Consider the following 17123-nt stretch of genomic DNA (forward strand, 5'->3'; position numbering starts at 1 on the left):
AGATACAACAAGGAAAGTGCACAGAAGGTCAAATAATGACACATCAACAGTTACAAATACATTTAGAAGACACGGACAGGCATGAACGGAGATCTGTCTCTTTCAGTATGGAAAGCAAAACAACAACAAAATGCCCTGACCAGCATAAATGTGCCATGTCTGGGTTCAAAGCAGCAGTACAGGAGGCAGCCATTTCATGTTTAAATTGGCCGCTTACCTTTTCTGATGCAGATAAGCTCATGTATTCCACAATTCCGCTCTCCACCTGCAGAAACAAAGCAACATTTAATGACAAACAATACACACATGCAACAACACATTAAACAGAGACAAACAGAGAAAAAGACAGACACTTATAACTGATGCACATGACACTCCAAGACTTTATCACATTGACAAAACACTGGACACTATAAAACCATGAAATGGATTTCAAAGAAACAATGTGAGATTTCACACAAGAGCAAAATCTTTGTTGATATTTGAAAGCAGCCGGTCCTGATGGGATAACCGGCCGTGTTCTGAGGTCCTGCGCCGATCAGCTCGCTGGTTTGTTCACTTCCATTTTTAATGAGTCCCTTGCTACCTCCGTGGTTCCCACCTCATTAAAAAAATCCATCATTATCCCTGTTCCAAAGAACAATAAACCCTCTTGCCTGAATGACTATCGCCCAGTTGCCCTCACTTCTATAGTCATGAAGGTTTTTGAGAGACTTGTAAAGAGCCACATCTGCTCCTCCATCCCTGATACTTTGGACCCTCTTCAGTTCGCCCAAATAGATCCACGGACGATGCCATTTCTCACGTTCTCCACTCTTCCCTCACACACTTGGACAGCAACAATGGGAATTATGTAAGGCTGCTATTCATTGACTATAGCTCAGCTTTCAACACTATAGTCCCCATCAAGCTGGCATCTAAACTCACTGACCTCGGCCTAAACTCCTCACTCTGTGACTGGATTCAAGACTTCCTCACCGGCAGACCTCAAGTGGTGAAAGTTGGCCAGTTCACCTCAAACTCCATCACTCTGAACATAGGAGCCCCACAGGGCTGTGTCCTGAGTCCCCTGCTCTACTCTCTCTACACGCATGACTGCGTGTCCTCTCACAGCTCCACATCCATTGTTAAATTCGCTGATGATACTGTGGTTCTGGGCCTCATCTCCAACAACGATGAGACCGCATACTTGGATGAGGTAGAGAGACTGACATCATGGTGCCAGGACAACTGTCTCTCACTGAATGTGGGGAAAACTAAAGAACTGATCATGGACTTTAGGAAGAGACAGCAGCAGCCCTACTCTCCTCTCAGGATCAGTGGGACCCCTGTGGAGAGGGTGAGTAGCTTCAAGTACCTCGGCGTAAACATCTCCGAGAACCTGACTTGGACTACACACATCCAATCACAGGTTAAGAAAGCCAGGCAAAGACTGTACCATCTGCGACAGCTGAGGAAATTCAGGGTCTCACCAGCAATCCTGAAAACTTTCTATTCAGGGACCATAGAAAGTGTATTGACTCAGTGCATCTCAGTGTGGTATGGAAACAGCTCCAATCAGGACTGCAAAGCACTACAGAGAGTTGTGCGCTTAGCTGAGCGCATCTCAGGGTCTGCTCTCCCCTCTCTGCAGGACATCTACCTCAAACGCTGCAAAAGTAGAGCTGTTAAAATCTTCAAGGACTCTAATCACCCTGGTAACCGACTATTCACTTTGCTTCCATCTGGTAAGCGCTTCCGTAGCCTGATGGCAAAAACTGAGAGACTTAGGAGGAGCTTCTTCCCCCAGGCCATCAGGCTCCTAAACTCTAACTCTGTGTCATAATATCACTTGACTCCATGTAATATCACCATATCAACAAGTTATTCATTCATAATTTTTTCTCCATGTAAATATCATATATCAATAAGCTATTCATAATTTTTCTCTACCTCATATTGCTGCTATTCAAATACCCTGTACAACGTTTTGCACATTATTTTTTGCACAATCCTCTCATTACTATTTGTCAACAACATACTGACCTGCACATTTATATTTATATTTTTTTATCCTATCTTATCTTATTTTATCTTATGTTTGTACTTCTTCTTAATATTTGTATACTTTATAATTGCACTGTCCTTGGAGCGGACCTGACCTACATTTCACTGCTGGTTATACTCTGTATAATTGTGTTTGTGACAAATAAAACTCTTGAATCTTGAATCACCTTGAATCGGTGCTGTTATTTTTAATTAAAACTAAATTCAAGCAACTAAGCAATTTAAAACTGAATGAAAACTGAAAATATAAAAATAGCTAATTCAAGATATTAATAAACACTATAATTGTACATAAATAATACTAAATTAAAACTATAAAAATAATAAAAACATTATACAAAAAGTATAATAAAAAATTTTTGGGGGGGCTTTTCAATGCAAAGCGATAAACAGGGAAAGCATTGCTGTGTTTTTTATTGCCATTTGTTGTGGGTAATAAATATTTTAAAGGGCCCTTTACACTGTTAAAGTTTTAATATCTAACAACACTTACAGTCAGGGCTGGGTAGTAACTGATTACATGTAACCTGGATTACATAATCAGATTCCAAATATGAAGTACTTGGAATTAGAGTATATTACATTTTAAAATGCTCATAATCAGATTAGAGTTACTTTTTATGTATTACATATTATTCACACAATTTCCATAAATTATTAATAATTTATTGATGTAGTGATTCCTAAATATTTTGTCAGCCAAACTCAAACAACACATTCACGTTTCAGTTCTCTGATATCGGTTAATGGTCACATTAACATGCATGTAAACAAATGAAATATTTAAATTTGTGTTTTTTTTATTTGACATTTTTATAATTTAATTAATTATTCGATTTCAGTTCTTACATTAAGCATAGTTTGGGAAACCGATGTGTTATGTAATGTTTAATGCATTTTATGATGTTAATATACAATTTCTTTTTTAATATATTTTCTCTCTCTTTGCTTTTTTTTTTTATAAATAACAGTGTGGTATGTTTAATGGTAATCTTAAAACAATTTAGACACAAAAGTAATTTAAAATGTATTTAAAAAGTATAAGAATACATTACCTAAATTGAGTAACCTACAGCAAATTATGTTACCAACTACAATTCCAATCAGTAACAGACTACAATTTGTGAGTAATCCACCCAGCACTACTTACAGTATTTAAAACATGTTTTTTGGTATCAACCATCTCAGACAACTTTCTAATGTGCCCCAGCATCTAACTTTAGCAAGCATAACCTACTGTAAGTCTTTAATATGCCCTGCTAAATAACCTCTCAAAGGTAATGAATTCAAACAGGGATCACGGTTTTGTTAATCTGAACTCACACAATCAGTTAAACCTCAGACACACAATCGCAGACATCACCTCAGCAGAACGGCTCACTTTACACTTTGCAGCGGTGCTCGGGTGTTTGCTGAGACAGTTCAGGTCAGAAATGTCTTTAAAGCTGAAACCCACACTCATACATTAGAAAGCGGCAAAAAAGAGTTTCCATTATGTACAGCGTAAGACTAACCCATGATGGTCTGCAGAAGAGTTCAGTTCCCAGTGGTTGGATTCAAACCTGGGACTGACATGGAGCCGTGCGTTAAGGGGTAAAACACATGGGCTGTGTCTATGTGATGAGAATTAGTATTAATAACGTTCAAACACAAATGATGATGATGACCAAGATGGTGAATCATTGTAGCTTTGCCAACACAATTGTATTTTAAAATATATTAAAATGAAAAACAGTCATTGTAACAATATTTCATAATATTATGGTTTTTACTGTATTTTTGATCTAATAAATGCAGCCTCAGAAAGCACAGAGTTTGTTTAAACAACAATATTATTTATATTTTTAAACATGTTAAATGAATATGATTACTGTGATTACTGGATGACATTGTCCATGTTACGTTTCTCAAACCTTCATAGACTAAATTTACCCATTTGACCATTTTAATTCAAGTGCTTCTCAAACTAACACATGAACAATAAATTGTATGGCACTTCAGTCTGAGAACCCTTGGAGCCCCGAATGAGCATTTATTCAACTCAGTATTCAATTGCAAAGAGGTTGTTTTGCTTTTGTCTACTTGTCTTTTAAACCACAGTGGAAGGGTTTAGTTTAGTTATTTAAAAAAAAATCCATTCAACTCAAGTATAGCACATATAGTTTCAAAACAGCTTTACAGAAACTGCAAGTTTCAATGTTACAATTGAGTAATATCTTGTTATTTGTGCATTAAATCTGATTAGCATTGAAAAAGGGAGACTTTGATTCTGGCTGAGAGTTGTTGTGAATCAAATACCTTTGGCCTTTAGTCTGTGGGGGGTTGTAATGTCAGGTTGACCTGCAGAGGTTGTTTGTGAGAAGGTGAGTAAAGGTCATTCTGGAGGAGAGAGATGGAAGCAGCCAAGGATGTCAGTTTATGCATTCTTAATGTGAGCGGTCAACCTGTAACCCGATCGAAACCCCAGACATCTGTGATGTGGAGTCTAATCATGGTAGAATTACATCCAAGACTAAATTTCACAATGTGGATCTTTCCATGTTAATGAAGCTTGATCACTGCTATTATAACAGTACTGTAATTAGGCAGCATCTCGATTACTGCTCATTGGAAGCCTACCGTTACGAAGACAGATCAGAGATGATCTGCATCACCTACAGTACATTAAAAAAAGTAAACACTGCCAGTTTAATTTTGAATATTCCCACATGGTGTTTTGGGTCTATCATAACCCCCTAAAATGCTGTAATTATCCATCACACAGCTGTGTGTGAAATGACCGACAGCTTTATATTCAATCAAAAAGATAATGCTACAAATAAAAGAACTAAAACGGTGTACATAAGAATGATGAAAATAATTCTGAGACAAATTCACACAAAACTAGCCTGCAGAGAGAGATATTACTCCACAAGAGCTATACTGACATGGTCTTTTGTCACACAGCCAGTGTGGTTTCAGACCCACAAAGCAGATTAAAATCACATTAAGCTCTAACAGCTCTGCTAAATATGCAATAACTTCCATCTTGTTGAACTGAAGTTGAACTCACATAATTTGAGATATCCTAGCAAGGGTTCCTGTTGCAATTTAGTTTCAGCCCATTGTTTAGGGACCGTCTAATGCACATTGCACGTTATATGGCACAGATATCTGAACACTGACTTATTACTTTTCAATGGATATTCTGACCACAAGGTTTAAATAATAAATGTAAGATTTATTTACTCAGTAAATGTTAAGTAAAAATACTTTTACTTATAAGTTAAAGAGCCTTTTCCCCATCTAATTAGGTGGTTCACAGTCAGAATAAACTGCAAAGTGGGCCAGTTAGTCAGAATCTCTGATGCCTGTGGTTCTTCTCCAAGGATTCTTCTCTGGAGGTCAGTTCTGATTCAGTCCTGAGGGAAACAGTTTGACTGATGCCAAGTCTGTAAATAAAGTAAGTAAACCAAGCCAAGGTGAGGTAGCAGGGCCAAACTCCAAGTACTTATGTCCTCTCTCTCTTTCACCCATCTCCTCTTCTCAGACAGGGCTGTTTTGTATTTACAGAGTAATTACATTAGTTTTCAAACCCTAGAATGTGGGGGGAAAAAAATGAAAGAGAGAGGGGTAAAGAAGTGCCCTTGGATCTGGAGATCACACTCTGTGAAGCAAAGTCATGTCAAACTTTGCAAAGCACGATATATCCACGGTATAGCATAATATAGTCACATAAACAAAAGTATCTGCATAAAACTAAGATGTACACAACTTTTAAAAAAATTCTGAATAATACAGATGCTGTGATAAAATTTGGGATTTTCATGCAAAAAACTGTTGCTCTTTCAGTATTCTCTACTAAGATTTTTTCCCCTAACATAATGCATTTCAAATTTGTCCCAAAGATCACAGGTGGGTGCAGTTTGTCAGCTCAGTAGGAGAGTTAAATATAGTAACTGAGAACGATAAATACTGACACTGACCTCCAAACCAATTCATGACCAAGGTAAAGATTCAAATATATCGTTTGCCTACAACTTCATCTATATCTAGAATCCTTCCTGCCTGGGCTTAACAGTTCCAGATTTTGTGTGCTATTTTCACTCTCTCTCACTCTCTATTAAGAAACAACATCTTATCCTCACAGACTGACAGATTTACACACAGATCCGCTTTGGCTTCAATAACAACAGCACACAGAAGCAGCTCACCAGAGGGGATGTGATGAAAATGCCACTGAGGAACAGAAAAACCTGTGATTTTCCGATGTCCCAGGGTTGGTTTGCTGTCTAACTACTGAAGCTCATTTGAAATTATCTTTTTTTTTTTCTTAGAGTCTTTTAAATGTGGTTGTGGATTATTTCTTTGGTCAGGCTGAGGCTCGTTAGCATGCATTATGCTCTGTTATGGGTTAAGGATGAGTGTGTACAGTATGTGTGTTTTTTTTTTTTCATCTGTAGCTACAACTATAACATTTTTCCCTTTTTATATTAGATTTAGTTTAATGTTAAATCATTTTTACCATTGAGAATGTCCAACATCAGATTCACAACATCATTCACAAAAAGGGTTGGGAGACCTGCATATTTCATATTGTGAATTCTGACTAGAATTCTGCAAGGCTAGAATAATGCAACACTGGGGAACTGTGAATGTGACGCCATAAATGACAACTGAATAGATAAAATCCCTACAACCATAGAAACGTAAAAAAGAAAAAGGTCTTTAACAAGATGGCAAACTATGCACTTTAAAAATGTATTAGGTGACAAATGACAATAATTTGTCCTGGAGAGTAAAAGGAGCATGAACCAGAGAACAGACTAGACAAACTAAATGACTCAAATGCCACTCGATGATGGGCAAACCATATTTAAAAAAAAAAAGCAGAAGTTGTATTTATTTATTTTAAATTTGTGCTCTGCAAAAATAAACCCATGAAGCAAAGCCTGTTAAATACTAAATTAAGAATAAATTCACCTCTGACCCTCAATTTTCACAGGTGTTTATGTGCTTGTGTGTTAGTAAGGGTAATAGTCTATTAATTTTGGGAACGTGATGCTGAGTACAATTCTAGCAGTCGAAGTCCAATTAATGCGTTACCGTATTTTTAGGGTTTTCAGTGTGTTACATGTGTGGTGAACAAGCAGGGCCCTTTTTATCAGTGGTTTAAGAAAAGTATAATATCTGACATACAGTTTCAAGAAAGAAAACCATTTATAGAAACTGTTTTAAATGCAGTTAAAGATCCATTTTAGGCCATTTACATGCTATTAATCATCTTCAAATTTGGCAAAACAAGTATACGCGTGCACATTGGAACAACAAGGGCATAATTTAATATGAACCAACTTCATCAGCCAACAGTTTAAACTTCTGCCAACTCCATTAAAGAATCATTAGAGCTTGATTCATATGGACAATTAGCACCCTTCCAGACCACACTCTCCAAAGTGAACACAGCTTCTAATAATCACAGGAAGATATTAGAAACTGCCCTAAGCGCATATGGGTCATCTGTGCCTTTGTCAGACACTGTTAGAATTTTAATTTCATCTGAAGCAAAATGTGATTGTAAAGAGAAAAAGGACTCATTACCACTGGCTGAGAAATTCGCTAATTTAGCTGATGCTTTTATCCAAAGTGACTTTCAATTGAAGTATCTTGATCTACAACGTTGGTCCATGAGTGCTAATATACATTCTAACAGCACTGGGACTTTCCACTGTTAATATCACTCTGCCTGTCTGTTTTTGTGTCTTTATGAGAAAATCAACTTTATCAATAATTCAATCAATTGGTTTAAAAACACAGATTTATTCGGTATTGAAACAAGTCCTGTAACTGACATTATAAGTGTGTTATTAAATCACAGCCTCAAACAAAGCAAGAGGAACAAAGCAAGCGTCTCCGTGAATGAGCCAATAATCATTCAATTAACTATTAGTTCAAATCTACTGATTGATTCAGGAATGCCACTACTGTGTGATGCTCAGAGACATGCAATGATTATTTCTGCTGTGGCTTGTTTGGATAAATAATAATTTGGATAATAAACAAATAATAAATTAATTAATTTTTAAAACTAAATTAAAAAAACTAAAACACAAGTTACTCAATATGAAATTATTATTTCATTATTTTATTAATATTAACTAATTTATTGAAATATTGTATAAAAGCAATGTTGGTCTGAATATATATATACACACACACACACACATACAGGTGCATCTCAAATTAGAATATCGTGAAAAAGTTTATTTTGTCTTGTAAGTTATTTCAAAAAGTGAAACTTTCATATATTTTAGATTCATTACATGTAAAGTAAAACATTTCAAAAGTTTGTTTTAATTTTGATGATAAGAGCTTACAGCTCATGAAAGTCAAAAATCAGTATCTCAAAATATTAGAATATTTACATTTGAGTTTCAATTAATGACCATCCCTACAGTATAAATTCCGGGTATCTCTTGTTCTTTGAAACCACAATAATGGAGAAGACTGCTGACTTGGCAATGATCCAGAAGAGGAACATTGACGTCCTCCACAAAGAGGGTAAGTCACAGAGGGTCATTACTGAAAGGTGTGGCTGTTTACAGAGTGCTGTATCAAAGCATATTAAATGCAAAGTTGACTGGAAGGAAGAATTTGGGTAGGAAAAGGTGCACAAGCAACAGGGATGACTGCAACCTTGAGAATACTGTCAAGCAAAGCTGATTCAAACACTTGGGAGAGCTTCACAAGGAGTGGAGCTGGAGTCTGTGTATCAAGAGTCACCACGCTCAGACGTCTTCAGGAAAAGGGCTACCAAGCCACTTCTGAACCAGAGACAATGTCAGAAGCGTCTTACCTGGGCTGTGGAGAAAAAGAACTGGACTGTTGCTCAGTGGTCCAAAGTACTCTTTTCAGATGAAAGTCAATTTTGCATTTCATTTGGAAATCAAGGTCCCAGAGTCTGGAGGAAGAGTGGATAATAATCCATAATAATCCATGTTGCTTGAAGTCCAGTGTGAAGTTTCCACAGTCAGTGATGATTTGGGCTGCCATGTCATCTGCTGGTGTTGGTCCACTGTGTTTTCTGAAGTCCACAGTCAACGCAGCCATCTACCAGGAAATTTTAGAGCACTTCATGCTTCCTTCTGCTGACAAGCTTTATGGAGATGCTGATTTCTTTTTCAAGCAGGACTTGGCACCTGCCCACACTGCCAAAGGTACCAAAAGCTGGTTCAATGACCATGGTGTTACTGTGCTTGATTGGCCAGCAAACTCGCCTGACCTGAACCCCACAGAGAATCTATGGGGTATTGTCAAGAGGAAGATGAGAGACACCAGACCCAACAATGCAGATGACCTGAAGGCCGCTATCAAAGCAACCTGGGCTTCCATACCACCTCAGCAGTGCCACAAACTGATCACCTCCATGCCACGCCGAATTGAGGCAATTAAAGCAAAAGGAGCCCTTACCAAGGATTGAGTACATATACAGTAAATGAACATACTTTCCAGAAGGCCAACAATTCACTAAAAATGCTTTTTTTATTGCTGTTATGAAGTAGTCTATTTTCTTGAGATAGTGAATTGGTAGGTTTTGATTAAATGTGAACCTACCAAAAAAAACAACCAAAGACTTAAACTACTTTAGTCTGTGTGCATTGCATTTATTTAGTTTTAGAACTTATTTAGAATTTATTTTATGAGTTTCACAATTTGAGTTGAAATACTGAAATAAATGAACTTTTCCACGACATTCTAATTTATTGCGATGCAACTGATATATATATATATATATATATATATATATATATATATATATATATATATATATATATATATATATATATATATATATATATATAAATAAATAAATAAATATAAAAACGTTTCTTTGCCCAGTCTTTCTCTTCTAGTTCTGTAGAGTTGGGTTGAGAATTCCAGTATCGGTTACATGTAGCTGTCTTGACTAACTGTGACCCAGACTGATAGCCAGACAGAGAAGAGACAACTTTGCCCTAGAGAGTCTCATTCTTTCTCTCTCTCTCCTGCACACACATTACCAGTCTGACACACAACGCCGCAATTAACAGTTTGGCCCTCTAAGGGAGATCCTATTCACTACAGTCTACATTTCTCTCCCTTTCTTTCTTACTCACACACTCTCTCTCCTTCTCATTCTCTAGGGAGAGAGAGAAGCAATTTAAGTCAAGACACATAAAAGCTAATGGGCATTTGCAAACAAGTCCTAAAATCTGCACTAGATCTGAAATCCCAAACCAATTAGACAGCAGATTCTGATTGCTGGCATATGCCTCCTCTCCACAAACTCCTCCAGGCTGCTTACGGTCCTGTGGAGAGTTTTAAATCAGACATCAGAACAGCTAGTTTAAATAACACTGATTAAAGTCCATTTGTTTTCATGGATCATTTATTGATTAGATGCAGTTTAATCTTGTAATCCGTGAGAGGCGTTAACTCCGCTAATCTGGAAATAACCAGCAGAAGAGAGAAAAAAGGTAATTTAAATGTCTTGTTTGCTTTCTTCTTCACAAGCGCACAAGTAGACCAACAATACACAGCAATTATGGGCCTGCACCTCCACTCTCTGGAGTCCTCCGCTGCCGTTGGGAGAGGGAATGGGGCTCTGTGGGTGTGTTTTGGTGACTGGACTCTGCTGGGACTTCATCTACTTCACGCTCTGCATTCAGACTTTGCATTGGATCAGGTTCATGCTCTATCTGGACTGATCTGAGACATGAAAACAGACTGCAGAAGTCAGACTCTTGAGAGCTGCACCACAGCTGATGCAGTTGATTTCATGCACAAGATGACCCTAAAGACTGACTAAGACCAGTGTGTGGGTTTGTATGTAAATGTTAGCGTAGAGGCAAAGTACAGGCAAGTCTTAGCAGTCTTTCAATTTGAATTTATTTTTGTTTTAATCAAACAGTGTGGCAACAAGTGAAACATTTGATGCAAAATTAAAAATGCTAATCATAATGTCACCAACTTCATTCACCTTCACTCAAAACTCTTGACTATTTAAATGTGGAACACAAAGGCTGTTATTATCAAAATGTCAAAGGAGCAAAATGGAAAACAGCAGACTATTACACATTATTTCTTAACTGATTCCATCCTAGTTTCTAAATCTTAAACCAGAGTTCTACTAACCATTGCATCATTTCTATGTATATTTTGACAAGAACATTTAGAAACAGGTGAAACAGCAGATCTAAAAACGCACATATTTCAATAATTATATGTAACGGTTTTGTGTTGATGTCACTCTGGTGTTAACAGGAAATGGCAGCTATTTAATGTGATTAGCAATGGAGCTTTAGGAGCTGAGGGTATGTTGCCTCCAGGGCTCTGAAATAACATTACTTGTAAACAGCTCAGTCAGATATTGACAAGCTAATTTTCTCATTTACAGGTAAAAGCAGGCAACACACTAATGGTGAGTCAAATGACTGATGAGACTATTCACTGGTGAACAGTAAGACTTATCCACCTATACATTAAATAAAAGCATCTTTAACACAACTCAATGCACTTGAATCATTGCATGCAAGTATCATTTGAGGGTTTTAAAGGTCGTCCTTTACAGACATCCATCAGAGTTTGAAATTCACCTGTCAGCGCTGATGATAAAGTGCCTTCTTTTAGCTATGGCTGAATTACTTCCCTGTAATGTGAAACAAAAGACTGCAAGTGACGTGTGAAATTAATGCACCATGTTTTCAAAATCCATCAAGCTGGCCATCAAGTTCTCTTCCTCAAAGCATACATCTACAAAAGTAAAGTAAACAACTCACAAAACACTTATTCAGCAAATAGAACTTCACAACCACACACACCTGAACATCAGATGTTTGCCATTTAAAAAGTAAAAATGCTGAATTTTTCATTCAAGAGGTTCATGGGAATCAAACAGAAAAGAACAAAAGCAGGAGCTCTCTCAGGGGCAATACTTCACTGAAGTGATAACAGTTAAACAAGAACTCAACAGCCTCTTTTTTCATCCTATTCTTCCTTATCAGCAATCCACGTCCTGCTTGATGTGCAGCTCTTTTGTTATGCCAACATGATTTTGGGTTTTATTCTCTGCAGAACAGCAGTGAAGTGCTGTAAATATTTGATGTGGACTCACTGTGCCAACAGCTGAGAGGGGAGCGGAGAGGAGATATAGTATCTGATTGTCCTGAGGCAGAATCAGTCTGTTTGGATGTCAATGTGCCAATACAGTTAACTGACCTGTGCAGTGCAAAATAACCAGCGCCAATCATAAGCATTACAGGTTTTCTGGGATCTCTACATGACACGTACGCATTTCTATTGAGTACAAATTGCCTTTGTAAAACAGACTTTCCCCTTTTCACTTTTACATTCTTACAGATTTCTGGCAAAAGGAATGAACACTGGATCCTGCAGTGTAGTTAGTTTAGGGGATTATTTATTGCAAGCATTAATATCTGTAAGGTCAAGAGATGACAATGCATCTGACATCATACTAGGGCTGCAACTAACGATTATTTTGATAATCGATTAGTTGGCCGATTATTCTTTCGATTAATCGGATTAAAAAATATTGACCAAAAAAAACACTATTCCACATTCTGCCCAATGTTCTACAAACAAACGTGACAACTGAATGCTATGAAAACATACAGTGCTTAATTTATTAGACCACTTATCATAATAAAGAGAAAACATATTTTAGAAATTTGTCAAAAATTTGTTTAAATTTAAAAATGTTATTGTCATTTATTGGACATAATAATAAAAAATGGCCTCATAACAGCTTGCATTCTTGCTGGTATTGTTTATGTACTTTTTGACTGCAATTGGGTATCGCGAAAAAAAAAATACTCAAACAAAAAATCAAAAAAAAAATAAGTGCTCTGGTTTTCTTTCATAGATAACAGCAATAATGATATTATAGCATTAAAAATAGCCTACTACTGTTACTAAAGAGCTTACACATATTGGAGTACTAACCAGTACAGAAAGCCGAAAAATGATTTTGGTTATCACCAATACTGTTACTTTAGAGCAGCAGTGGCACAAACCTTACATAAACACATTGTTAAACTTACATAAATTTGTTAAGCATTGTAAAAATTGAATATAGTTTAAACCTCTATTAAAAATTAAAATAATAAAGATAATAATAAAGACGAATAAAAACACAAACTCAGTGTTAACCAACAGGTAAGAGTAATGTTCTGCAGGAACTACTTTGATCACAGTCACCTCGTCATTTCTTTATCCTGTAAAAGGCCGTTATGGAGCGTCTCATGTTTATATTCAGACAGACAATTACACGCTGCTATCCCTTTAAAGTTCCTACTCTCATAAAATATTTTAATTTATTTTAAACCTTAAATTAACTTTCAACAACAGATAATTCAGCACAGTGGATATGTTTGCGCTGAAAAGCCTATTAATTGTCTCCCTCTCTACTGTGTTCTGTCCGTCTGACGCGCGTGCGCGCGCCCGCCGCGCCGGCGCTCATTCGGTATTTTAAACTTAACACAGACTGTCAGGACGGACCTTTATGCAAAAATGGAAATGCTCGCGTGAATTTGTGGCATTTATAGATAAGGATATGACCGTAAACTGAACGTTTTTGCGCTGAGGACGCACACGCATCTGTCAAAGCGCCTGACAGGGCAAGCCATTACTCTTATGCATTAACTTAAAGCTTAAAATAAAGAATTATCATGTTTTGGGCAGCTTGGATCACGTGCTTCTCCGGCAGAATCTCATTCTGTTTCCTCCACTATTTTTAGATGCATTTTGTCCATAGAAATGCATTATTCAGTGCCGTAATTTGACTAACCAGCTGAAGTTGGACGTACACTGTGGGCAGACCCGATTAATCGATAATGAGAATCGTTGTCGATGATTTTCATAATCGATAATAATCGATTTTATCGATTAGTTGTTGCAGCCCTACAATAATGAAGACAAAAGCAACCAACTTTAGGGGGTTTTACTTTAGGGGGAACGGTCAAAATAGATTCTCAAAAGGAGCACTGATGAAAAATAAAGACAAAAAAAGAGAGTCAATTTTTTTTAAGTTAATGTGTGCAAGCAGTTTTAAATTTTAATTTTTAAAAGCAAAATGGAATGCATTTAAAACTATTACTAATCTCTCTCAACCAGCACAGCACATTCAGTCAGAACTCTCTTCTCATGTGGAGGCTGTGTGTGGGTGTGTCGGTACTGGCTTGCAGTCATGAGCAATAATAAAAAAATAAAATAAAAAAAAAATCAAGCCTTTTAAACACAATCATAATCCAGTCACACAGTGAGAAATAGTCTTTACATGCAAAATGGCATTGATAAGCTTGAGCCAACTGATACACACCACCTACATACAATATAAGCAGCATACATTCAAAAGCAATTCAAATTTTTGATCTTCTCGATGTGAAGCCAGTTCAGAAACAGGTGAAATGAATGAAATTAACAAATAGCATCTGTGCGAACAGACATCAGTGTTTAAGAGCAACTGAATCCTTAAACAAGAAAATCTCAGCTAAATAGACCTTTCGCGACTCTTCGCGCAACCTGTATGAGTGTCTCAAAACAATACACAAAGACTGAACACTGGATTTAAAAGAGCCTCGATTTCTATACTATCCCCGAGTTACATCATAGACGGCGGCACACTCCCAAACGAAGAAGTGAAAGCACCGGATTTCCTCAATGAAGCGACCGGCACCTGCTGACAGCGACCGGTTCTCTCGCACTGTAGTGGAAGAAACCATCAAATAGTCGGCGAAAGTAACGGAGATGCCGGGTGATTGAGGGAGTCGGCAGTGTGGGAACTGTTCTTTCAGCACCACAATCACTTCAATCCACACTACAACACGCAAACTTTACCACCAACGTCCCTTTAACACAGAACCACTCTTATGCCACAGCATGTGGGGAAATAGTCACATTTAACCACTTCATGTACAGCTAAGCGAGGGGCTTTGGAAAGAAGTGAGTTTGAGAGAGCGGTATTGGCCTACTTACCATCTATCGCCATGATGTTCTGGTCTGGACTGAACCATGGCGCGCGCTTAAGACGGGGTGGGCTCGACCGCTCCAGTGCGCGGGGGAGGAGAGGGGGACGCCACTCAGATGGTACATTCTGGAATGATAGAAAAGTCTACGATGGGCTCCTGCTGCTCCTCTTAGCAGGATCCTGATTAACTGTTTTCAAATAATAATGCTTAAGGGTGGGATGAAATACAAGACAGCAATCAAAAAAACAAAAATAACGTGTTTTGCAGCAAATTAACAAGCCAATTATGTGAATAATTTCGATCAATCGAATTTGTATGTCAAAGCATGTCAATGATTACGTTATATAAATGGGTTCATGGTGGAATATTATACAAGGCACAACTCGAGATAAAAACAAAACAAAAACATAGAAGAATCAGAGTCCAAATAGCTGATAAAAACCTCACAATAATAAATAAAGTAATTCCCATGACTCCAGTGCATCAATTAATATCATGTGAAGTGAAAATATGTTTGCAATAGACATCATTATAAAATGCAAACCATTAATTTATTGCCATATCACCTTCACGGGCTTTTACATAGCAGACAACATTCCATGAACAATACAATAAATACAGGTCCTCATGACATTAAAAATTGGATAGACCAAAAATATATTTTATAGACAAGTCAGTTCTACAATTTTGACATTTTGGTGGTTCCTTAGTTAAAGTGGACAGCAAATATCAGAATTATCATAATGACTATAACATTATTATACGACTCTTTGGAAAGCTTGATTCTGATTAAAAAATGTATGTTACATGTTCATTTGTTATTTAATTTGGTAGGCAGCCATGTATTAGGAGGGATAATAGTGTTATTCCATATTTTCTTAAATTTTTAATCACCTTGTTTAGTTAGGATTTTAAGACTCATTCTGCTTTAAGCAAAGATCAAATATGAATTGCAAAAAAATATTAGCAGTGATCCTACATTTCTACCAGCTCTCCTGGGCTTTTAAAAGATTCATAACCAAACAGCAGGCATTCTGCCTAAAACAGCGACCTTTAGAAAGCATCTGCATTCAAAAGCAATTAAATACACAGCTTCCCATGCTCCCTTAACAGCCTCTGTATGTCAATGTATGTAATTCAGAGATATTATCGAGCTAAATTCATATTTTGCTTTTTCTTTTTAATACGATTATATGATTATAATCGTGTCCAATTTATGAGACAGTGCTCTACACTTATAATTGCATTATTTGTTGTAAACTGGGATCTCTCGGTCTTCGCTTTTTGCTCTGTTCTCAGAGAAGTGCTTGTGCATTTCCTGTCAACTGGGATGTCATTAGATTTCTGTAAGTACCGGAAGCCATTCAGAGCACTTACAGGAGAAATGATGAAAGGGAGAGCGAGAGAAACACATTTGGGAAATCAGCTTTGTCTTTTCAGAGTGTCAAAGGAAAAACGCAGTGTGTCTGAAATACCAATAAGGACTTCATCAGATGTGAACCAGACAGAATTGGCAATTCTATCATAATCCCATCCTGCTACCTTAAACATCACCATGGTTACCCGCTGTTGCCATGCGCCCATTGTTCTGGTTAAAAACACAAGCACGTGCCATCATGCTAGAAATAACAGTCTCCCATCAGTCTCTCTTTCTCCATCTATTCTATCATTTCCCATCCTCTTTGTATCTGCTCAATGGACCTCATCTGTCTTTTCTTTTCATTTCACATTCAATACCTGCCTAAAATAGAAACAAAAACATTTTCAGTGTTAACTGGATCCAGGGACTGAGGTTTAATAATGTGTATTAGGTCATCTACCCCAATTCCCAAAGCCATAACATCACAGAAATGTCACTGACAATTAACAGTGACTAAATAATTTTGATGCCTATTCCTCTCTGGGTGTAAATTGAAATAATGGGGTTTGACTGCTCACACCTCTCTCCATGTATTCTCTATTTGATTGTTAATAATTGACAGAGTAAATGCAGGGACATGCTCCACCAGCTAACTACAAAAAAAGACGACGATCCCAACACACAAAATCAATGGAAACGAGCACTTTAGACTC

The 17123-nt window shown here is 37.1% G+C and overlaps 1 protein-coding gene across 1 annotated transcript in view; it reads right to left on the minus strand.

The window, feature by feature from the left end:
- The window catches only part of LOC306882433 (synaptotagmin-14-like), a gene marked incomplete at its 3' end in the record, with an annotated part of 38307 nt that extends 23230 nt beyond the window's left edge, over window positions 1-15077 (minus strand). The window contains exons 1-2 of the mRNA XM_079437045.1: window positions 15058-15077; window positions 218-265 (exon numbers count right to left, since the gene is read on the minus strand). Coding sequence (XP_079293171.1) covers window positions 218-265; window positions 15058-15070 — 61 coding nt within the window. The 5' untranslated portion in view covers window positions 15071-15077. The remainder of the gene's footprint in view (window positions 1-217; window positions 266-15057) is intronic.
- Window positions 15078-17123: the final 2046 nt, after the last annotated feature.

The sequence above is a fragment of the Barbus barbus genome (assembly GCF_936440315.1).
Source record: "Barbus barbus genome assembly, chromosome: 16".
NCBI classification, from domain to species: Eukaryota; Metazoa; Chordata; class Actinopteri; order Cypriniformes; family Cyprinidae; genus Barbus; species Barbus barbus.